This window comes from Dendrobates tinctorius, unplaced genomic scaffold (assembly GCF_039654945.1).
Source record: "Dendrobates tinctorius isolate UK_male_01 unplaced genomic scaffold, ASM3965494v1 ptg000296l, whole genome shotgun sequence".
NCBI lineage: Eukaryota > Metazoa > Chordata > Amphibia > Anura > Dendrobatidae > Dendrobates > Dendrobates tinctorius.
Window position 1 is genome coordinate 1,952,026 of NW_027361963.1, and position 25,717 is coordinate 1,977,742.

The following is a 25,717-nucleotide window of genomic DNA, read 5'->3' on the forward strand; positions in this document are numbered from 1 at the left end:
ACGGGTAGTCAGACAAAGCCAAAGGTCATACACAAGAGGGCAACGTGGTACCAAGGGGACAAGCAGAGAGAAGTCGGGTCACAAGCAGAGAGTCATACACGAGAGGTAGCGCAGTACAAGAGGGTCAGGCAGAACTCGTAACAGGGACAGAACCGGATCACAACCGAACAAGCAAGCAAGATATCAGGCAAAAGGCACACGTATACAAGAGGTCACTTAACTCAGCCGAGGGCAGGCGTATAACTGACACCGGACCCAGGTCCAGTGAGCACTAAATAGCCTCCTTCTGCCAGAGAGAGGCAGCACAATTAACCCATAGTCTAACCAGGACGGGTCAAAGCGAAATCCCGTCCTGGATCATGACAGTACCCTCCTCTCAATGGGGGGGCCACCGGACCCCCAGGTCTCTCAGGGTACTTGGCGTGAAAGGCTCGGATCAACCGATCCGCATGAACAGATCGAGCAGGAACCCACGAGCGTTCCTCAGGACCGTAGCCCTTCCAATGTATCAGATACTGAAGGGCGCGACAGACCAACCTGGAGTCGACAATTCGTTCCACCTCGTACTCAGCCTGCCCATCTACCAAAACCGGTGTCGGGGAAGATGATGATCCCTCCCCACCAGACCTCACAGGTTTCAAAAGGGCCTTATGGAAAACATTAGGGATCCTTAGAGATGGCGGAAGACTCAACCGAAAAGCCACCGGGTTAACTGCTTCGGTAATTACATAGGGACCTATAAACTTGGGTCCAAGCTTCGCAGAGGGGACCTTGAGCCTTATATTTTTGGTGGATAACCATACCTTATCTCCGACATGAAACACTGGACCCACGGATCGTTTTTTGTCCGCAAAAAATTTAAATTTGTCCTGGGCCTTCGTAATGTTATTCTGGACCTCCCGCCATACCTCCCCCAACCGCTGGATCGTCTCATCCACCCCAGGACACCCAGAATTCAAGCGGGAAAATTCTCCAAAATGAGGATGAAACCCATAATTGCAAAAAAATGGAGATGTACTCTCCACCTGGATCCTTAACTACCTCACGAACCGACCTCAGTTTGTAAAGGTTCGGGACAGTGTGTCAGACACAGTGATCTGCAATACAGGGGCACCTCAAGGTACAGTTCTTTCCCCTTTTCTCTTCACACTGTACTCTGCGGATTTTAGGTGCAACTCATCTAGCTGCTACTTGCAGAAGTATTCTGATGACTCTGCAATAGTAGGCCTCATCACAGGAGGAGATGAAAGAGAGTACAGAGATACTAACCAAGCTTTTGTGGAGTGGTGTCATAGGAACCACCTTAGGATTAATTCCGGGAAGACCAAGGAATTGGTGGTGGAGTTTCGCAAGGGCAAAAATCCACCAGTAGTGGTGAACATTCAGGGAAATGACATTCAGATAGTCGACACCTATAAGTACCTTGGTGTGATCCTCAATAATAAGCTTGACTGTGCCCATCACTTGGATGCAGTGTACAGGAAGGGCCAAAGCAGGCTTTATCTGCTCAGAAGGCTGAGAGCCTTCAGAGTTAGAGGGGCACTCCTTGCATCCTTCTTCAACTCTGTTGTGGCATCAATCATCTTCTTTGGTGTGGCGTGCTGGGGCAGTGGCATATCAACCAGGGACAGGAATAGGCTGGACAAACTGATTAGAAGGGCCAGCTCTGTCCTGGGATGCCCCCTTGACCCAGTTCAGGAAGTAGGTGACAGGAGGATACTGGCCAAGGTGAGCTACATGGTGCAGAATGATTCCCATCCCATGCATGAGACCGTGACAAAGATGTGCAGTACTGTCAGTGACCGGCTACTTCATCCTAAATGTGAGAGGGAGCGCTATCGAAAGTCCTTCCTTCCTGCTGCAGTTAGACTGTATAACCAGCACTGTCCAAAACGGAGAACGACCCAAACAGAGAACTGATAGATCCAAAGTTGTGACAGTCCGGTTACATTTTTTTTTTTTTTGTATATGTACCTACCTATTGTCAATGTAATGCCTTTATGCATCTGTATTTGTACTTGTTCCTGCCTTGCTGCTGTAATGCTCTGAATTTCCCCATGGTGGGACGATTAAAGGATTATCTTATCTTATCTTAGACTGGTTAGTGCGGTTGTTAAATGCAAACTCAGCCAATGGTAACACAGAACACCAATCATCCTGTCGGGCTGAGGTCAAACAACGCAGAATTTGCTCCAGAGACTGATTGGTCCGCTCAGTCTGCCCATTAGTCTCTGGATGGTAGGCGGATGAAAAGGACAGACCAATACCCAACCTCCTACAAAAAGCTCTCCAAAATCTGGACACAAGTTGCACTCCCCTATCAGACACCACATTCAGGGGTACCCCATGCAACCGCACCACATGCTCCACAAACAATCTGGACAATGTTTCCGCATTAGGTAGAGCTGCCAAAGGTACAAAATGTGCCTGCTTACTAAACCTGTCCACTACGATCCAGACCACGGTATTACCCTTGGAAGGGGGAAGGTTGGTGATGAAATCCATGGACAGATGAGTCCATGGTCTCTCAGGAATTGGCAGTGGTACCAATTCCCCGGCCGGCTGGTTATGGGGAGTTTTCGCACGGGCAAAACCTCACACGCAGACACATACTCCCCAACATCAGAGGCTAAAGAAGACCACCAGAATATTCTAGCAATGGCCTTCCGGGTCGCTGAGATCCCTGGATGTCCACCCAGAACTGAGTCATGGAACTCCTGGAGGACCTTGAGACGAAACTGAGCTGGCACAAAAAGTTTATCCACTGGCTTAGCTGGAGGTGCAAGAGCCTGGGCTTCTCGAATCTCCCGTTCCAACACATTAGAAACCTCTGCCACCACCACCCCAGGCTGAAGAATGGAGGATGGAGGTTCCGGGGGGGACACCGGATTTAGACTGCGTGACAACGCATCCGCTGTGATATTCTTGGATCCTGGTCGAAAAGTGATCGAGAAGTTGAATCGGGAAAAAAAAAAGTGACCATCTAGCCTGTCTGGGAGTCAACCTTTTAGCTGACTCAATGTAAGCTAGGTTTTTGTGGTCCGTGATTACCGTTATAGGATGAACAGCCCCCTCCAAAAAATGCCTCCATTCTGCAAAAGCCAATTTTACGGCCAGAAGTTTCCGATTCCCCACATCATAGTTTCTCTCCGCAGGGGAGAACTTCTTTGAGAAAAAGGCGTAAGGTCTTAAATTGGTCAAAGTGGCGGGTCCCTGGGACAATACCGCCCCCACCCCCACCTCTGAGGAGTCTACCTCAACAATAAATGGTTCAGAGGGGTCCGGTTGAATAAGAACCGGGGCCGACATGAAACATTTTTTCAAAAACTGAAATGCCGCTACCGCTGCGGTTGACCAATTCTTGATATCGGCCCCCTTTTGAGTCATGTCTGTGAGGGGTTTAACCACCTGTGAGAACCCCCTTATAAATTTCCGATAATTAGCGAACCCTAGGAAACGTTGCAGACCCTTCAAATCACACGGTTGAACCCACTCGAGAATGGCCTGCACCTTATTAGGATCCATGCGATACCCTTCAGCAGACACGATGAACCCCAGAAAGGACAGTTCCTGAACAAAAAATAAACATTTTTCAAGTTTAGCAAAAAGACAGTTCTCCCTGAGCCTTTGGAGAACTGCCCGAACATGACCAATGTGAGCCTGTTTATCAGGCGAGTAGATTAAAATGTCATCCAAATACACCATCATAAAACGTCCAATCAAATCGGAGAACACATGATTTATGAAATTTTGGAAGACCGCTGGAGCGTTGGTCAGGCCGAAGGGCATGACCAAATTTTCAAACAACCCTTCAGTAGTGAGAAAAGCGGTCTTCCACTCATCTCCGTCCCGGACTCGGATAAGGTTATACGCTCCCCGTAGATCTAATTTCGAAAACCACTTAGCTCCGGACAACTGATTGTATAAATCAGGAATAAGTGGAAAGGGATAAGTATTCCTCACAGTTATTTTATTTAACTCACGAAAATCGAGGCATGGGCGCAAACCACCGTTTTGTTTTTTTTTTTACAAAAAAGAACCCTGCCGCCACAGAAGAAACAGAAGGATGAATATGTCCCTTACGGAGGCTTTCGGAAATATATTCCTTCATCGCAGCCCGTTCCGGACCCGAGAGATTATACAGGCGGGCTTTGGGCAATTTAGCACCTGGAACCAGGTCAATGGCACAATCAAATGGGCGGTGTGGTGGTAAAATCTCAGCCTCTTTTTCGGAGAAAACGTCTGTATAATCTATCAGGCACTCAAGAATGCCTTCTAGACCCACGGACGACACAGACACAATGATGAACCGCAATCCACGAAGGCAGAAGTGGATGTGGAGACACTCCCACAACAAAGTTCCACTTGAAATGACATTTTAGAAAATGCAGAAAAGGGTACCTGAGAGCCTGGGTGACCTCCACGATAATCACCCGGGCTCAGTCGCTTGTTGGTTAGTGGCCGGGAGGGGCAATCCTTTTTCCAATGTCCAGACTCGCCACTGTGAACACAGCATTTTCTCACGTGCCGTTGTCTCCTTTCTTCCTCCTTAAGGTTGATGGTTCCCATCTCCGTGATTTTCAATGAAGAACTGGCTCCCCTTCCTTGGGAGAATAATGATGTCTCGGTTTGTATCACTCCCCTTGCCTGTAACCTGCGATCCATTCGGACGGCCTGTGTCATAGCTTCCTCCAGGGCATCAGGTGGGGGGTGGAGAACCAAGGCGTCTTTCAGATGCTCAGACAGGCCTCTAAGGAACAACCCCCGTAGGGCGTCGTCGTTCCAGCAGACCTCAGCAGCCCAGCGTCTGAACTCTGAGCAAAACCACTCGGCTGAGTGCTTCCCCTGGCAAACATTCATCAGCCTGTCCTCAGCCATACGCACCCGATCAGGCTCATCATAAATATGCCCCAGGGCCTCAAAAAATGCATCCACAGTCATACGCTCAGGGGCCGTGGTAGGAAGGGAGAAAGCCCAAGCTTGGGGGGCTCCCCTTAACAGAGACATAATGACCCCCACTCTCTGACTTTCATCCCCAGAAGAGTGTGGTCTTAAGGAAAAAAAAAAGCTTACAGCCCTCCTTGAAAACTCTGAAGTCATTTTTATCTCCAGAAAAGGTATCTGGTAACTTCACTGGAGACTCAGGGGAAATTAATGTAACATCCCGAGCCCCCAATGAAAGAACCCCCTGCACAGTGTCGGCGATCAGCTGCTGAGACTGAACCAGGACTCTTTGTTCTCCAAAGAGTTTCTGAGACATCTGCGTCAGATGCTTAACCTGTTCAGAAAGAGTGTGCATAGGATCCATCACACACACAGGTGAATGGGAGCAGAGAAAAAAAAAATGGTATGGGTCAGTTATAATGTCAGAGACACCGCACTGCACTTGCTCATAGAGCCAGTGCGCGTGTCCTGAGTACAGAAGCAGTGCTAAAAGATACATGTGGAGAAGGGCAGCAGAGGTGACCATGCGTGCTTCAGGCTAATAGTGTCAGGGTCCAGTCAGCGCTGGAAAGTAAAGAGGCATAGGACCTGCGGACACTGAAGCTGAATAATCTGGCACGGGACCTATGGTCATGTGACTGCAAGGGGGCGGTGCTTAGCATCCTGTTTTCAGATAGGACAGGACACCATACAACTCAGAGTCAGGCAAAACAGAGGTCACAGCAGTACGGGCAAACGAGGTACAGGAGGGACAAACGGACGGGTAGTCAGACAAAGCCAAAGGTCATACACAAGAGGGCGACGTGGTACCAAGGGGACAAGCAGAGAGAAGTCGAGTCACAAGCAGAGAGTCATACACGAGAGGTAGCGCAGTACAAGAGGGTCAAGCAGAACTCGTAACAGGGACAGAACCGGATCACAAGCAACAAGCAAGCAAGATATCAGGCACAAGGCACACGTATACAAGAGGTCACTTAACTCAGCCGAGGGCAGGAGTATAACTGACACCGGACCCAGGTCCAGTGAGCACTAAATAGCCTCCTTCTGCCAGAGAGAGGCAGCACAATTAACCCATAATCTAACCAGGACGAGTCAAAGCGAAATCCCGTCCTGGATCATGACAGAGTTCAATTTTATCTACATTGAGTTTTAGGAAGGGAGAGGTGAAAAAGGAGGATATGGCTGATAGACACTCCGGGATTCTGGACAGCAGAGAGGTGACATCTGGGCCAGAGAGGTAGATCCGAGTGTCGTCTGCATACAGGTGGTACTGGAAGCCATGGGACTTTATGAGTTGTCCTAGGCCAAGAGTATAGATGGAAAAAAGTAGGGGCCCCAGGAGAGAGCCTTGGGGGACTCCAACAGAGAGGGGGTGGGATAAGGAGGTAGTGTGGGTGGGAGTGAGAAACACTGAATGTGCGATCAGAAAGGTATGAGGCAATCCAGGACAGGGCAAGGTCTTTGATGCCAAGGGAAGAAAGAAATTGTAGCAGTAGGCAGTGGTCGACTGTGTCGAAGGCAGAGGACAGGTCGAGAAGGAGGAGGATGAAGAACTGTCTGTTAGCTTTGGCTGTGAGTAAGTCATTAGTAATTTTGGTCAGGGCAGTTTCAGTGGAATGATGGGGACGGAAGCCAGATTGGAGGATGTCAAGGAGGGAGTTAGATGATAGGTGGGATGAAAGTTGAGCATGGACATGCTTTCAAGGCGTTTGGAAGCAAACGGAAGCAGTGATATGGGGCGATAGCTGGGCATAGCAGTTGGGTCAAGCTTTGATTTTTTGAGGATGGGTGTTATGGTGTCATGTTTGAAGGCAGAGGGGAAGGTACCAGAAGATAGGGATAGGTCGAAGAGATGGGTTAGGGCTGGAATGATCATGTTAGTGAGGTTGGGGAGCAGGTGGGAAGGGATGGGGTCAAGTGCACAGGTGGTGAGGTGTGATTTGGAAAGGAGATGAGTAAGCTCTCCTTCAGTGATGTTGGAGAGGGAGGTTATTAGGGAAGGGCAGAGGTCTGGTATGTGGAGTGGTTGGGGTGGTGGAACAGTAAAGGTTTGCCTTGTTTGGTCGATCTTGTTTTTGAAGTAGGTAGCAAAGTCCTCAACAGAGATGAGTGGAGTTGGAGGTGGCAGTGGTGGACGGAGGAGAGAGTTAAATGTGCTGAACAGTTGTTTTGGGTTGTGAGCTAATGAACATACAAGGTTTGTGAAATAGGTCTGTTTAGCAGAGGTGAGGGCTGCTTTGAAGGCAAGTGTAGCTTGTTTGAAAGCAGTGAAGTCGTCTGGCAGGCGTGTTTTCTTCCAACGCCGCTCCAAGACCCTGGATACTTATCAAAGTTTTTTTGTGAGGTTGTTGTGCCAGGGTTGCCTATTGATTTGTCGCACTTTGTTATGCATGAGAGGGGCAACTGAGTCTATTGCTGATGTGAGGGTGGCGTTGTAGAAAGCGGTGGCACTGTCCGTGTTGTGGAGTGAAGATATGGAGGACAGAGGTAGAAGAGAGTCTGAGAGTCTGTGAGTGTTTATGTGTGCGAGGTTTCTGCGAGGATGTGCTAGTGTCTGGACATGGGGGGCAGGTGAGAAGGATGAGGATGAGAAGGTGAGTAGGTAGTGGTCAGATAGGGGGAAGGGAGAGGTTGTGAGATTGGGTAGGGAACAGAGGCGGGTGAAGATGAGGTCTAATGTATGTCCATCTGTGTGGGTGGCTGTGGAGGACCACTGAGTAAGTCCAAAGGATGAGGTAAGTGACAGGAATTTGAAGGCTGCTGGCTCGTGGTTGTCAATGAGGATGTTGAAGTCCCCCGTGATGATGGTGGGTATGTCAGAAGAGAGAAAGTGGAGGAGCCAGGGGGAGAATTGGTTGACGAAGGCAGTGGCTGAGCATGGTGGTCGGTATACAGTTAGGTCCGCAAAATTAGAAAAATGTTGTCTCTGTCCAAATATATATGGACCTAACTGTATGACAGCAATTTGAAGATTAGAGGGAGCGTAGATACTGACAGTGAACCTCGAAAGAAGGTAGGATAAGGGAGAGTGGGTGTTGGATAGGGTTGAAGGAGCAGGTTTTATAAAGGAGGAAATCCACTCCTCCACCTTGTCTGTTGCCAGGGCGAGGAGTATGGGTAAAGTGGAGGCCGCCATAACTCAGTGCGGCCGAGAAGGCTGTGTCAGGGGGTGTCAGCCACGTCTCATTGAGGGCCAGGAAGGAAACGTTGCGGGAGGTAAAGAGGTCGTGGATCACGTGGCGCTTGTTGCAGACGGAGCGGCCATTCCAAAGTTCTCCAGAGAGAGGGTGCTGGAGGATGGGGGTCAGTGGCACAGGTTTTAAGTGTGAGGGATTGCGGTAGTTTCTCTTAGTGTGAGAAAGATAGGGGTGAGGATTAGTGGGATGTATGAGGCGGGGGGGGGGCAGGATTGGGGGATATGTCGCCAGCAGTGAGAAGAAGCAGAGAAGGGGAGAGCAGGTGGGTGAAAGAGAGTGACCGACTTGTATTTTAGTAGGAGAGGTCTGAGGTTAAGGAGCAGGTCTGCAGATGAAGCGAGGTAGGGGGGTAAGAGAGAGGGGGAGATAGTTATTTGGTTCGAGGGTGCAGGGGTTTGAGGATAGCGAAGGAGAGTGAAGATTAGTGGAGCAAAAACGGTGAGGGCAAATGTAAGCATGGTTAAATAGCAGGGTATGAAAAGAAAGGCAAGTAAAATAAGAAAACAGTGATTATTCTTACCTTCTGACCAATTTCTGGACTATTTCTGGTATATTTCTGATGTATCACTTTAAAGATGTCACTTCAAATGATGTCAAATATGACCAAGGTCATATCTGACCAGCTCTGTTCAACTTATACCATTCAAATGTCCATGTCCAGATACGGGCCATAACTCGGGTTCCCCATGCTCAGAGATTTCAGGGTCAATACTCAACATTATTCTCCATAAAAAAACCAGGAGGAGAATACCGAACCATAATAAATCTAAAACCACTAAATCGGTGGGTGACCTACAAGAAATTCAAGATGGAATCTCTGAAAGCAGTCATACCATTAATAAAGAAGGACTCGGTCATGAGCACCCTAGATTTAAAAAGTGCCTATTATCATGTGCCCATCCACATATCTCACCAAAAATTCCTCAGGTTCACAATAAAAGATCACCGGAAGATACAACACTACCAGTTCTGTTGCTTACCATTCGGACTCACCACGGCTCCCCAGATCTTTACAAAGCTTATAGCAGAGATCATGGCCCATCTAAGGGAAAGAAATACCCTCATCATACCGTACTTGGACGACCTGCTCCTAGTGGCAGACTCGAAACCTCGAAAAGGAAGACCCCTGGAGACTGTTGCCATGTACAAACATCACTCCCGACGCCAGTCTCAGAGGTTGGGGGGCTCACATGGAAGGTCAATACCTCCATGGGACATGGGGCCCATCAATACGTAACCGCTCCTCGAATTATAGAGAGCTCAGAGCGGTCTGGGAGGCACTAAAGATATGCCAAGAAGAACTGAGGGGTCAGAATGTCAAGATCTTTTCGGACAACTCAACTACAGTTGCCTTCCTTCAACATCGAGGCCCCAGACACCGTCACCTACAGGACCTAGCACACAAAATCTTTCGCTGGGCAGAACAGACGATAACATCAATTACGGCAGTCCACCTGAAGGGATCCAGAAACCAGGTAGCGGACTTTCTGAGCAGAGAAAAGGTCCAACCTTCAGAATTGTCACTAAGCGAGGAAGTCTTCAGACAGCTATCCCAACACTGGGGAACACCAGAAATCGACTTATTCGCCACAAAGAAAAATTCAAAAACAAAGAAATTCTTTTCTGTCAACCCGGCAGACAACCCAACAGGAGTAGACGCTTTGGCTCAGGAATGGAACATGGAGCTCGCTTACGCCTTCCCGCCACTCCCTCTTATACCAAGGGTCTTAAGAAAGATCCAGGAAAGCAGAGCATCAATAATATTGATTGTTCCTCACTGGCCCAAAAGAAGCTGGTTCTCCCTACTAAACTGGATGGCACGGGAAGATTCAATACTACTACCAGCGAGACGGGACCTTTTAACTTAAGGACCCCTAGTACATCAAAGACCGGAAATGCTACAGCTATCGGCCTGGATCCTGAGGCAGAGATCTTAAAATCAAAGGGACTCTCTAACCCAGTAATATCTACTATGCAGAAAAGTAGGAAGCCGGTAACCTCAGCCATATACCGGAAAATCTGGAAAACATTCTGTTCTCAATGTTAAGTGCCAGTGTCAGCCACCCAGGGTCCAAATATTCATCATATTCTCGACTTCCTCCAGGCGGGCTTTGACAGAGGACTAAGGCCTAGTACGCTGAAAGTACAAGTGTCAACCTTAGGTGCATACTTTGACTTTCCCATAGCCAATCATCCCTGGGTAGTGAGGTTCATAAAAGCCACACAGCATAGGAGACCCACAATTTGCAGCTCGATACCACCTTGGGACCTCAGCTTGGTCCTAAACGAGCTACGCAAGGATCCATATGAACCACTAGAGCAGGCCCTCTCAAGATCAGTGACATTCAAAACCCTCTTCCTAGTGGCAATAACTACGGCTAGATGCATAGGGGAGATTCAGGCCCTGTCTATAGAGCATCCATATTTGAAGATCCAGGAAGACTGCATCGTCTTAAAATTAAATCCGGCCTTTCTGCCCAAAGTGGTTACGGATTTCCACCGGAGCTGAGAAATAGTAGTACCTGCTTTCTGCCAGAAATACAGCAACGAGAAAGAACGCTCTCTACACCTCTTGGATGTTAAAAGAGCCATTCTCCAATACTTAGAACTCACAAAGGACTGGAGAGTAGACTCTAATCTCCTTATCCAGATGGCAGGAAAGAACAGAGGGCAGAAGGCATCGAAGGCTACTCTGGCCAGATGGTTAAGGTCAACTATCAGCAGGAAAGAACAGAGGGCAGAAGGCATCGAAGGCTACTCTGGCCAGATGGTTAAGGTCAACTATCAGTGCAGCATACATGTCGGCAGGGGAAACTCTGCCAGAAAACCTTAGGGCCCATTCTCTAAGAGCCGTTTCTGCCTCATGGGCAGAAAGTGCGGGAGCATCCATGGACCAGATATGCAAGGCCGCAACCTGGTAAAAATTTAATACATTCTGTAAACATTATAAATTAAATGTTATGCAAATAAAGTCCGTGGAGCCTCATTTAAGAGTCTCAAACACGGGACTAGCCAGATCTTCCTCCAGGGAAGGTCTACTAGGCATTGCTCCCACCTAGCCAGAATCCTACTCCACACTGATGAGGGGCAACACCCCGAAACAGCTGTCTGTGGATGGATACCTGGCCTTGGTATTTCCCTTGTCATATCTGTAAACTCGTAAGAGCTGGATATTGACTTAAAGGGCCACTTAATATGGTGGTAATGGTGGTTTCTGAAAGGAGCCACCCCTTGGCTGGGTCCTTCCCTGGAGGAAGATCTGGCTAGTCCCGTGTTTGAGTCTCTTAAATGAGGCTCCATGGACTTTATTTGCATATTCGTATTTCCCAGGGAGCATTGCACCAAGGATTTCACAGACTGAGCACCTTTGCCGGCTGCCGCAGTGTTTTCTGTGACTGGTCTCCCTGAGGTCAGTCATTGTTTCATAAATTAAATGTTATGGCAGATCATCAGACGGCCTTTGTGAGGAAAGTCCTCCAGGCTGTAATCCCGCACTAGTTGGAGTAATTTGGTAATTCTCCTGGTGGTGCTGTCAGGAGGGACGTCCTGGAAAGTAGGAATTAGTCCTACCGGTAATGGTATTTCCAGGAGTCCGTCATGACAGCACCCCTTATGTACCCTCCCTTGGACTTCCTGTCTGATATGTGATGTAACATGTGTGGTAGGAAGTTGAATAAAATTGCGTTGCATCCATCCTAGTGTGGTACTTAGAAAATCACTGAAGGGTGGTAGTGGGTAGGGGCTATTTAACCTCTTCTGTGTTCCTGTCCCTATGAAGGATAAGAAGGACAACCTCCTGGTGGTGCTGTCAAGATGGACTCCTGGAAATACCATTACCGGTAGGACTAATTCCTACTTTTTGTTGTGTTATGATGTTCACCGTGTGGTAAAATTGATAAGGCAGCTTTATTCCTCGGATCAGTACGATTACAGTGATACCTCATTTATATAATTCTTTTAATGTTTTGCGGCTTTTACGCAATGAAAACCATTTTATAGAAAAAATAACTATTTTTGCATCGCGTTATTCTGAGAGCTACAAGTATTTTATTTCTCCGCTGACCGCGCTGTATGGCGGCTTGTTTTTGTGGGACAAGATGGCGTTTTCAGCGAGAACATTTTCATTTACATTCAACTTTTTTTATCATATTTTTTTCCACGTTTTGTTCAATGATATGATGAAGAAGCAGAGTTTTTTGCCACCTTTTTTTTTTTTTTTGCAGTGTTCACTAAAGAGATTAACTAGTGTGACAGTTTTATAGATTGGTATTGCCACGTTCAGAATGATCCAAACGTGTACTTTACTCTTGTTTTTACATAAATACACATATTTATTGTTATTTTTTAGATTTTTTTTAATTTATTTTGTGATATTTTTAAGATATTTTTACTATTTTTTTTTTTTAACTTTTTTTTACTTTGTCCCTCTAAGGGACTCTAACTTATTTATCTGATCACAGGTATAATGCATTGCAATGTACATGTACTGCACTGATTGAAGCCTCTTAGTCCATGGTCCTGGCATGGTCTAAACAGGCCATCGTCGCTGGCAGATCCTAAGGTTGTCATGACAATCTGGTTGCTATGACAACCATCGGGCCTTCGCAAAGACATCGCAGAGGTTCTGATTGGAAAGGAGAGGGAGCGCCCTCCTTCTCCCAGCCTCTTAAATGTTGCAGTCGCTATTAATCACTGCATTTAGGGGGTAGAAATGTGGATCTTTCTCCAGCTCCTCTGTGGTTCCATCCCTGGTGGAGACGAAACTTGGAGAAGTTGTGTTTCTTAGTGCGGCTCCTCCATCTGACTGACGAGGGTCTTCTCTGTCCCTCTCCTCAGGGTCCTCATCCTCCGGGTGCAGAGCAGAGAGCATTAGGCTTTAGCCTCACTGATTATCACTTCAAACTTGAGGCCACAATGTGCTGGGACCTCGGTACCGGTGGTGAGGACCACAACAATGTAATTTAGTGCCTGATACATAATCATAGAATACAAATATAAATATTAGACAACACAAGTAACCACAAAATACAGGTTTTAAATGTAGGTCTTTATTATCAAGGGAAAAAGAAATCGAAACCTACAGGGCCCTGCGTGAAAAAGTGATTGCTCCACCTTAAAACATAAATTAACTGTGGTTTATCACATCTTTGGGAAGCTGAGTTCATTTTCCCTACCCACACCCAGTCATCATTACTGCCACACCTGTTCTCAATCCAGAAATCACTTAAATAGGACCCATCTGACAGTAAAGTAGACCAAAAGATGAAGCAAGGAAATTCATGAACAAATGAGAAACAAAGTAATTGAGATCTATCAGTCTGTCAGTGAGAGCAGTTAACCACAAATTGCGAAAACATGAAACAGTGGTGACCCTTCCCAGGAGTGGCCGGTTGACCAACATTACCCAAAGAGGACAGCAATTACTCATCTAACAGGTCACAAAAAAACACACAACAACATCCAAAGAACTGCAGGCCTCATTTGCATCAGTTAAGGTCAATGATCATAACTCCTCCACCATAATAAAGACACTGGGCAAAAATGGGCTGCATGGCAGAGTTCAAGACGAAATTCACTGCTGAGCAATCGGAACATAAAGGCTCATCTCAGTTTTGCCAGAAAACATCTTGATGAACTTCAACAATTTTGGGAGAATACTCTGTGGACTCATGAGACAAAAGTTGAACTTTTTGGAAGATGTATGTCCCATTACATCTGGCGTAGACGTAACACAGTATTTCAGAAAAGGAACATCATACCAACAGTAAAATAGGGTGGCGGTAGTGTGATGTTCTGGGGCTGTTTTGCTGCTTCAGGACCTGGAAGACTTGTGATAAATTGAACGATGAATTCTGCTGCCTACCAAAAATTCCTGAAGGATAATGTCCGGCCATCTGTTTGTGATCTCAAGCTGAAGGCCACTTTGGTTATGCAACAGGACAATGATCCAAAATACACCATTAGCCCACCACTGAATGGCTTTAGAAGAACAAAATTAAGACTTTCGAATGGCCTAGTCAAAGTCCTGACCTTAATCTGATTGAGATGCTGTGGCATGACCTTTAACCCCTTCACCCCCAAGGGTGGTTTGCACGTTCATGACCGGGCCAATTTTTACAATTCTGACCACTGTACCTTTATGAGGTCATAACTCTGGAACGCTTCCATGGATCCTGGTGATTCTGACATTGTTTTCTCGTGACATATTGTACTTCATGTTAGTGGTAAAATTTCATTCAAATAACTTGCGTTTATTTGTGAGAAAAATGGAAATTTGGCGAAAATTTTGAAAATTTCGCAATTTTCCAACTTTGAATTTTTATGCCCTTAAATCACAGAGATACGGCACACAAAAAACTTGATAACTAACATTTCCCACATGTTTACTTTACATCAGCACAATTTTGGAACCAAAATTTTTTTTTGTTAGGAAGTTATAAGGGTTAAAAGTTGACCAGCGATTTCTCATTTTTACAACACCATTTTATTTTTAGGACCACATCACATTTGAAGCCACTTTGAGGGGTCTATATGATAGAAAATACCCAAAAGTGACACCATTCTAAAAACTGCACCCCTTAAAGTGCTCAAAACCACATTCAAGAAGTTTATTAACCCTTTAGGTGCGTCACAGGAATTTTTTTGAATATTTAAAAAAAAATGAACATCTAACTTTTTTTCATAAAAAAAATACTTCAGGTTCAATTTTTTTTTATTTTACCAAGGGTAACAGGAGAAATTGGACTGCAAAAGTTATTGTGCAATTTGTCCTGAGTACGCAGATACCTGATATGTGGGGGGGGAACCACTGTTTCGGTGCATGGCAGAGCTCAGAATGGAAGGAGCGCCGTTTGACTTTTTCAATGCAAAATTGGCTGGAATTCAGATTGGACGCCATGTCACGTTTGGAGAGTCCCTGATGTACCTAAACAGTGGAAACCCCCTACAAGTGACCCATTTTGGAAACTAGACCCCCCCAAGGAACTTATCTAGATATGTGCTGAGAACTTTGAACCCCCGAGGGCTTCACAGAAGTTTATAATGTACAGCCGTACAATTAAAAAATCATTTTTTTCCACAAAAATGATCTTTTCACCCCAATTTTTATTTTCCCAAGGGTAACAGGACCCTAAAAGTTATTGTGCAATTTGTCCTGAGTACGCTGATACCCCACATGTGGGGGTAAACCACTATTTGGGCGCATGGCAGAGCTCGGAAGGGAAGCAGCGCCATTTGACGTTTTTGGCTGGAATTGAGATCGGACACCATGTCGCGTTTGGAAAACCCCTGATGTACCAAAACAGTGGAAACCCCCCACAAATGACACCATTTTGGAAACTAGACCCCCTAAGGAACTTATCTAGATGTGTGGTGAGAACTTTGAACCCCCATGGGCTTCACAGAAGTTTATAACATAAAGCCATACAATTAAAAAATCATATTTTTTCCACAAAAATGATCTTTTCACCCTCAATTCTTATTTTTCCAAGGGTAACAGGACCATAAAAGTTATTGTGCAATTTGTCCTGAGTACGCTGATACCCCACATGTGGGGGTAAACCACTATTTGGGCGCATGGCAGAGCTCGGAAGGGAAGCAGCGCCATTTGACGTTTTTGGCTGGAATTGAGATCGGACACCATGTCGCGTTTGGAAAACTCCTGATGTACCAAAACAGTGGAAACCCCCCACAAATGACACCATTTTGGAAACTAGACCCCCTACGGAACTTATCTAGATGTGTGGTGAGCACTTTGACCCCCCCAGTGCTTCACAGAAGTTTATAATGCCCGGGCGTGAAAATAAAAAATTCGTATTTTTTCCACAAGCATGATCTTTTAGTCACCATTTTTTTATTTTCCCAAGGGTACCAGGAGAAATTGGACCCCAAAAGTTGTTGTCCAATTTGTCCTGAGTATGCTGATACCCCATATGTGGGAGAAAACTACTGTATGGGCACACGTCGGGGCTCGGAAGGGAAGTAGTGACGTTTTGGAATGCAGACTTTGATGGAATGGTCTGCGGGTGTCATGTTGCCTTTGGAGAGCCCCTAATGTACCTAAACAGTGGAAACCCCCCACAAATGACACCATTTTGTAAACTAGACCCCCCAAGGAACTTATCTAGATGTGTGGTGAGCACTTTGAACCCCCCAGTGCTTCACAGAAGTTTATAACGCCCGGGCGTGAAAATAAAAAATTCGTATTTTTTCCACAAACATGATCTTTTAGTCACCATTTTTTTATTTTCCCAAGGGTACCAGGAGAAATTGGACCCCAAAAGTTGTTGTCCAATTTGTCCTGAGTATGCTGATACCCCATATGTGGGAGAAAACTACTGTATGGGCACACGTCGGGGCTCGGAATGGAAGTAGTGACGTTTTGGAATGCAGACTTTGATGGAATGGTCTGTGGGTGTCATGTTGCCTTTGGAGAGCCCCTAATGTACCTAAACAGTGGAAACCCCCCACAAATGACCCCATTTTGAAAACTAGACCCACTAAGGAACTTATCTAGATGTGAGGTGAGCACTTTGAACCCCCAAGAGCTTCACAGAAGTTTATAATGCCAGGGCATGAAAATAAAAAAATCGTATTTTTTCCAGAAACATGATCAATTAGTTCCCAATTTTTTCATTTTCCCAAGGGTAACAGGAGAAATTGGACCCCCAAAAGATGTTGTCCAATTTGTCCTGAGTACGCTGACGCCCCATATGTGGGAGAAAACTACTGTATGGACACACGTCGGGGCTCGGAAGGGAAGCAGTGACGTTTTGGAATGCAGACTTTGATGGAATGGTCTGCGGGTGTCATGTGCGTTTAGAGAGCCCCTGATGTACCTAAACTATTGAAACTCCCTACAAGTGGCCCCATTTTGGACACTAGACCCCCCACGGAACTTATCTAGATGTGTGGTGAGGACTTTGAACCCCCAAGTGCTTCACAGAAGTTTATAACACTCGGACGTGAAAATAAAAAAATCATTTTTTTCCACAAAAATGATATTTTTGCCCCCAATTTTTTATTTTCCTAAGGGTAACAGGAGAAATTGGACCCCAAAAATTGTTTTGCAATTTGTCCTGAGTAGGTTGATACCCTACATGTGGGGTAAAACACTGTTTGGGCGCATGGCAGAGCTTGGAAGGGAAGGAGCAACATTTGACTTTTTCAACTCAGAATTGGCTGGAATTGAGATCAGATGCCATGTTGCATTTGGAGAGCCCCTGATGTGCCCAAACAGTGGAAACCCCCCAATTATAACTCCAACCCTAACCCCAACACACCCCTAACCCTAATTTGAGCCCTAGCCCTAACCCTAACCCTAGCCCTAACCCTAGCCCTAACGGGAAAATGGAGATAAATACTTTTTTTTTTAATTTTATTATTTTTCCCTAACTAAGGGGGTGATAATGGGGGGTTTGATTTACTATTTATGGCGGTTTTTATATTTGGCAGCTGTCGCACGCTAAAATACGCTTTTTATTGTAAAAATAGTTTTTGCATCACCACATATTGAGAGCTATAATTTTTCCGTATTTTGACCCACCGAGTCATGTGAGGTCTTATTTTTTGCGGGACGAGTTGACGTTTTTATTGGTACCATTTTCGGGCACGTGACATTTTTTGATCGCTTTTTATTCCTATTTTTGGGACACAGAATGAACAAAAAACAGCGTTTCATGAATTTCTTTTGGGGGGGGTGCGTTTACACCGTTCCGCGTGCGGTAAAATTGATAAAGCGGTTTTATTCTTCGGGTCAGTACGGTTACAGCGATACCTCATTTATGTCATTTTTTTATGTTTTTGTCGGTTTTATGCAATGAAAACTATTTTATATAAAAAATAATTATTTTTGCATCGCTTTATTCTGTGAGCTATAACTTTTTTATTTTTTCGCTGATGATGCTGTGTGGCGGCTCGTTTTTTGCGGGACAAGATGACGTTTTCAGCGGTACCATGGATATTTATATGCGTCTTTTTGATCGCGCGTTATTACACTTTTTGTTTGGCGGTATGATAATAAATCATTATTTTTTGCTTCGTTTTTTATTTTTTAAGGGGTTCGCTAAAGGGGTTAACTAATGGGACAGTTTTATAGGGCGGGTCATTACGGACGCGGCAATACCTAATATGTGTACTTTTATTGTTTTTTTTTATTATTTCCAAAAAATGGATTTATTGGGGGAATATTTTTTTTTTTTTTTCTAATTTATTTGGCGATTTTTTTATTAATTATTTTAACACTTTTTTTTATTTTATTTTTTTTACTTTATTAAATAGTCCCAGGTGGGACATCACTGTCCTGTGACAGATAGCTGATCTGTCACATCACAGATCACTGTGACAGATCAGCGATCTGACACAGGCACTGCAGAAGACTTCCTCTTGCCTGCGCTTTGCAGGCACTGAGGAAGCCAGCTTCCTCAGGCCCCCGAAGGCCCCCGTCGCCATCTTGGATCCGGGGGCCTGGAGGAAAGGAGTCCCCGGCAGCAGCGCTGCACATTGCGCTGCCGTGGGGGGCTCAGGGAAGCACGGAGGGAGCCCCCTCCCTGCCGATGCTTCCCTTTAACCCCCGGTACACCGCGATCATGTTTGATCGCGGTGTGCAAGGGGTTAACGTGTCGGGGGCGGTCCGTGACCGCCCCTGACACATTGTGCCGGGTGTCAGCTGTGATAATCAGCTGACACCCGGCCGCGATCAGCGGCGCTCACCACGTGGGCGCCGCTGATCGCGCTAGACGTACTATCCCGTCCATGGGCATAGGGGCCCGGGTCCCATGGACGGGATAGTACGTCTCATGTCAGGAAGGGGTTAAAAATGCGGTTCATGCTCTGAAACCCTCCATTGTAGCTGAATTACATCAATTTTGCAAAGATAAGTGGCCAAAATTCCTCCAGAGCATTGTAAAAGTCTCATTACCAGTTATCATAAACACTTGATCGCAGTTGTTTCTGCTAAGGGCGGCCCAACCAGTTATTAGGTTTAGGGGGCAATCACTTTTTCTGTAGGTTTGGATTTCTTTTTCCCTTAATAATAAAGACCTTCATTTATAAACTGCATTTTGTGGTTACTTGTGTTATCCTTGTCTAATATTTACATTTGTTTGGTGATCTGAAACATTTAAGTGTCACAAACATGAAATGAATAATGGGAACGGGGGCAAACACTTTTTCAAACAGCTGTATAGATACACGGCAGGTCATGTATTCAGTCTGTGTGTCTCCACAGATGGATCCAGGAGGAGAAATCCACCAGAGAGATGTCCCCATCCTCTGTATCCCCATGACTGTCCAGAGGAGAATCACAACATCCCGGGGGATCATCAGGTAGATGACACTGAAGCCCCCACAACATCTGACCATGAAGTGATGGGACCTGAGCTCATCTTCCATTTTACTTTTTAGGGTGAAGATCTGATTGATATTAAGGTTGAGGTTATACATGGAGCGCAAGAGGAGATCGCAATATGGGCCGATCAGCAGGGTGAGGAGGGGAGACTGTCATGTCTGTGCTGTGGTCACCTACTACTACTCCCATCATCTTATCATCGCATGACACAATCTATCCCATCACTGTGTGTTTTTTTTACAGATGTTTCCAGTAGGAGAAATCCACCAGAGAGATGTCCCCATCCTTTGTATTCCCAGGACTGTCCAGAGGAGAATCACAACATCCCGGAGGATCATCAGGTAGACGGTGCTGAGTCCTGTACCGGATCTGCATATGGGGGACATTTCTGATCGAGGTCATAGGTGTCACAGATTTTGGTGGTTTCTTGTATTTTGCTGATTGTTACATCTGATAAATCAGGAGGAAGATCCGACTAGGATTAAAGTGAAGGATGAGACAGAAGAAGAAGTGATGATGAGGGGGAATCAACCACGTGTGAGTGATGGGAAGGAGGAAATTTCAGTAGATGTTTCCACAGGTATGTGATGATGACCGTTGTGTGATGATGATGATGACTGGTGTGTGATATTGTGTGAAGTGTCCAGTGCAGTGAAGCTTTATCCGCTGTTCACATCACAACAGAAGCATCCGGTGATGGCGTGGCCTCTGGTTTAGAGTCCGGCGGTGCACCGATGAATAACAGGGCCGCCTTCACACCTCTAATGATTTAGGAAGCACAGATTTAGTTTTCCTTTACCTTTGTTAATATTCCTTCCATCCTGGAGCGCTTTGTGGCTGAGAGTGATAAGTTTATATTTAATTCTGTAGTGGATGGGTAACTAGTGCAACGACTGATGCAGGGTAGAGGCATCGGTGTAGCAGTTGGTGAGGGATATGACCCTGTCTGATGCATTCAGGATGGATTGGAGAGGGGAGAGTTTAGTGAGAAGAATACCGATTAGTAGAGAGTTGCAATATTCCAGACGATAATAAGTAAGAGCAATAGTAAGGCTATGTGCACACGTTGCTGATCCGCAGCGTTTTTTCCGCTCAGAATTGCACCAAATCCGCAATGTAGTGCCCAACCAATGTTAATCAATGGGAATCTAGAATTGGTTGTGCACATGCTGTGGAAAAATCAGCGCGGATTCGCAGCGTGTTATTTTCCGGAGCATGTCATTTCTTTTTGCGGATCTGCAGCGTTTCTACATCCATTGACTTCCATTTTGTCAGTCAAATCCACAGCAAAACTGCAGGTGTAAAAAGGTTTGCAGATTTGCTGCGGATATGCGTGAGAAAAACGCAGAAAGGCAGGAAGAAAAGTGTGTGGGCGGAGAAGACGTGCGTGTCTGCGGGTGTCTATGTGTGTCTGCGGGTGTCTGTGTGTAGGCAGGCATCGTCTGATGGGACTTCTCCCATCCGGTTATGTCTACTGTCACATATACCAGTGACAGCATGAGCCGATGATGGGATAGTAGTCTCATCATCCGGTGACTGTTCAGTAGTTAAAAAAAAAAAAATTCATACTCACCAAACACCTAATCCCCAACTCCTTCGATCTCCTGCAACAAAAATAAAATAATAAACCAACATATACTTACCTTTCCGCCGTAGTCCACTTAATAACGAGTGTCCCACGGCGATCTTATGTGAAAGTTCTACAGGGTCTTCGGTGATACACTGCGGGAGGATTACCTCCTGTCAGTGTATCACTCCACCACCGAGAGTTCAGTGGAGTTCGTGCTGTCACTTGCAGCACCGCTGCGTGAGAAAATTCTCACGCAGCGGTAGTGCTGTAAAGTGAGAGCACGAGCTCCGATGAACTCTGATGCACTGCAGGAGCGTTTATCTCCTGTCAATGTATCACCGGAGGCCTGGTAGAACAGTCACATCTCCCGATGTGACTGTTCTGCAAGTGAGATCGTCGAGGGACACTCGTTAAATGGACTACGTCGGACAGGAAGTATTTTTGTTGGTTTATTATTTTATTTTTGTTGCAGAAGATCAGGGGAGTCGGGAGTTAGATGATGCAATAAGAATGGTTTAATTAAGATTCAATAAAGGAGTCTGTGTGATTATTATTTACATTACTTTATTCTGGCTATATCTTTATTTACCATATAAGTATAGGATTAGTAATGGATAGGTGTCTTATAGAAGCTTCTCCATTACTAATCCATGGGCTTGATGTCATCGGACAATACAAAGGTGATATCAATTCCACAAATATTACCCCACTTGCCACCGCTACAGTGCAAGTGGGAAGAGCAAGGCTAAGTGCAAGAATTGGCGCATCTATAAGATGCACCATTTCTGGAGCAGCTGAGAGCTGATGTTTTTAGCCTGGGGGGTGCCAATATACATGGCCCTTCCCAGGCTATTAATATCAGCCCGCAGCTGTCAGCCTAGCATTTGCAGCTTCGACTTTAAAGGGGGACCCCATGTCAACTTTTTTCTGGGGTTCCCCTGTAAACTAGCCAGTAAAGGCTATACAAACATTTGTGAGTTGATATTAATAACCTAGGAACCCTTATGGCTATTGCTCCTTCCCAAAATATTAACATCAGCCGTCGGCTTTGCACCTGCTAGTTAAGAAAATTACGAGGGAGCCCACGCAATTTTTTTTATTTTTGAAAATTAAACAGATGTTGCGTTTCATGCAGATTTTGTGTTTGTGTTTATTTAATTCTTTATGCACCATTTTAATATGTTCATTACTAAACCTCGGGCTTGGCAATATTATATATATATATATATATATATATATATATATATATATATATATATATATATATTATATTCACTTATATTTGTTTTGTGTGTAAACATTATATTTGAACATGGTATGTAATGCTATTATGGTCTTCACTGGAGAATGTAAAAGAAGAGGTTGGACAAGGAAATGACATCACAATTCTTTTTATTTGTTAAATAATATATATTTATTTAGCTTACAAAACGCACACAAATCCGTATGAAAAATCCACATCAAATCCGTGAGGATTTTCAACTGCGTTTTCTGCCAAGAGAGGAAGAATCCGCACAGATTTTTACAACGGCAAATCCACAGCATTTTTAATTAGTTGTTAGACACGTAAATAGCAGTGCCGGAGCCTCCGCTCTGGACCCAATGAGGTGGAATAAAGCACAGGTTGCCTTTTTTATTTTAACAAACAGAAGGGGGACAGAGGTTTTCTGATACAGGAATACCCCTCTATTTTTCAGTTGGAAAACCCCTCTGTCTGTTTTTCATTGTTGAATTCCAGGAGAAAAAAAAAACACATTTGAGAGGTTGACTCACCAAAACCCTGAGTAATGCACTAGCAGGATACAGCAGACCTCCATTGATAAAGGCTGAGGCAGCACAGGTGCAACCCACTGATGAGAACAGCCAGTCACCCAAGAGGGTCTGGCTGCCTAGTGGAAAAAATGCACACAAATAGGGCTTGCATAGGACATCAGTCACACGGGTAAGTGTGGTGCAAAGTGTCTGAACAGCCTATTAATGGCGCCCATAGTATTAGCAGGCGGGCTGCTCAGCACTATATATATGCATCACACAGAAAAAACCAAGCCAATATGAAGAGGTCTAGCTGCATCCTGCAAAAATGATACAAAGTGCAAAAAGATAAAAGATGTGGGGTATTAGTTACTATTTTGGCCAAAGCAGAGAAGCTCACAACCCAACGTCAAGGGTCCCCAAATTTTGTGAGTCCCTAACACTAAATCTGAACAGCGCACATAAGGAAAAAATAATTAAAAAAAAAAAACACATTTGAAAGGTTGACTCACCAAAACCCAGACTAATGCACTAGCAGGATGCAGCAGACCTCCATATCTTTTATCTTTTTGCACTTTTTATCATTTTTGCTGGATGCAGCTAGACCTCTTCATGTTGGCTTGGTTTTTTCTGTGATGCATACATATAGTGCTGAGCAGCCCGCCTGCTAATACTATGGGCGTCATTAATAGGCTGTTCAGACACTTTGCACCACACTTACCCGTGTGACTGATGTCCTATGCAAGCCCTATTTGTGTGCATTTTTTCCACTAGGCAGCCAGACCCTCTTGGGTGACTGGCTGTTCTCATCAGTGGGTTGCACCTGTGCCGCCCTAAGCCTTTATCAATGGAGGTCTGCTGCATCCTGCTAGTGCATTAGTCAGGGTTTTGGTGAGTCAACCTTTCAAATGTGTTTTTTTTTATTATTGGGAATTGTTTCCTTATGTGCGCTGAATTCCAGGAGCCAATATTTATTAGCTGTATGAGAAGCTTCTTTGTGTTTGATGAGTTTTATTTGTCACAAGCGGAAGAGCCCGGCGCTGCCCGGGCATAGTAACTAACTACGGTTAGTTATGACAAATTATAATGATTATATCTATATATTTAAAGCTGAGTGTATAGCCCCGCCCACTCCGCATAGCCACATTCACTATAATATCCCATCAGCCAGAGCCACCGGACTACAACCCCTAATGTCCCACATCATCCCGTCAGCCAGAGCCACCGGACTACTACCCCTAATATCCCACATCATCCCATCAGCCACAACCACCGGACTGCTACCCCTAATATCCCACATCATCCCATCAGCCAGAGCCACCGGACTACTACCCATAATATCCTACATCGTCCCGTCAGCCAGAGCCAACGGACTACTACCCATAATATCCCACATCATCCCGTCAGCCAGAGCCACCGGACTACTACCCATAATATCCCACATCATCCGGTCAGCCAGAGCTACCGGACTACTACCCATAATATCCCACATCATCCCGTCAGCCAGAGCCACCGGACTACTACCCATAATATCCCACATCATCCCGTCAGCCAGAGCCAACGGACTACTACCCATAATATCCCACATCATCCCATCAGCCAGAGCTACCGGACTACTACCCATAATATCCCACATCATCCCGTCAGCCAGAGCTACCGGACTACTACCCATAATATCCCACATCATCCCGTCAGCCAGAGCTACCGGACTACTACCCATAATATCCCACATCATCCTGTCAGCCAGAGCCACCGGACTACTACCCATAATATCCCACATCATCCCGTCAGCCAGAGCCAACGGACTACTACCCATAATATCCCACATCATCCCATCAGCCAGAGCTACCGGACTACTACCCATAATATCCCACATCATCCCGTCAGCCAGAGCCAACGGACTACTACCCCTAATATCCCACATCATCCCGTCAGCCAGAGCCACCGGACTACTACCCATAATATCCCACATCATCCTGTCAGCCAGAGCCACCGGACTACTACCCCTAATATCCCACATCATCCCGTCAGCCAGAGCTACCGGACTACTACCCATAATATCCCACATCATCCTGTCAGCCAGAGCCACCGGACTACTACCCATAATATCCCACATCGTCCCGTCAGCCACAACCACCGGACTACTACCCATAATATCCCACATCATCCCGTCAGCCAGAGCCACCGGACTGCTACCCATAATATCCCACATCATCCCGTCAGCCAGAGCCACCGGACTACTACCCCTAATATCCCACATCATCCCGTCACAGCCGCCGGACTACTACCCCTAATATCCCACATCATCCTGTCAGCCAGAGCCACCGGACTACTACCCCTAATATCCCACATCATCCCGTCAGCCAGAGCCACCGGACTACTACCCCTAATATCCCACATCATCCCGTCAGAGCCACCGGACTACTACCCCTAATATCCCACATCATCCCATCAGCCAGAGCCACCGGACTACTACCACTAATATCCCACATCATCCCGTCACAGCCGCCGGACTACTACCCTTAATATCCCACATCATCCTGTCAGCCAGAGCCACCGGACTACTACCACTAATATCCCACATCATCCCGTCACAGCTGCCGGACTACTACCCCTAATATCCCACATCATCCTGTCAGCCAGAGCCACCGGACTACTACCCCTAATATCCCACATCATCCCGTCAGCCAGAGCCACCGGACTACTACCCATAATATCCCACATCATCCCGTCAGCCAGAGCCAACGGACTACTACCCATAATATCCCACATCATCCCATCAGCCAGAGCTACCGGACTACTACCCCTAATATCCCACATCATCCCGTCAGCCAGAGCCAACGGACTACTACCCATAATATCCCACATCATCCCGTCAGCCAGAGCTACCGGACTACTACCCATAAT

The 25,717-nt window shown here is 45.8% G+C and overlaps 1 protein-coding gene across 1 annotated transcript in view; it reads left to right on the forward strand.

The window, feature by feature from the left end:
• Window positions 1-25,717, forward strand: part of LOC141073083 (uncharacterized) — a 70,502-nt gene that overhangs the window by 23,009 nt on the left and 21,776 nt on the right. Inside the window, exons 5-8 of the mRNA XM_073560412.1 lie at window positions 19,369-19,466; window positions 19,545-19,623; window positions 19,732-19,829; window positions 19,951-20,068. Of these exons, the coding sequence (XP_073416513.1) occupies window positions 19,369-19,466; window positions 19,545-19,623; window positions 19,732-19,829; window positions 19,951-20,068 (393 nt within the window). The remainder of the gene's footprint in view (window positions 1-19,368; window positions 19,467-19,544; window positions 19,624-19,731; window positions 19,830-19,950; window positions 20,069-25,717) is intronic.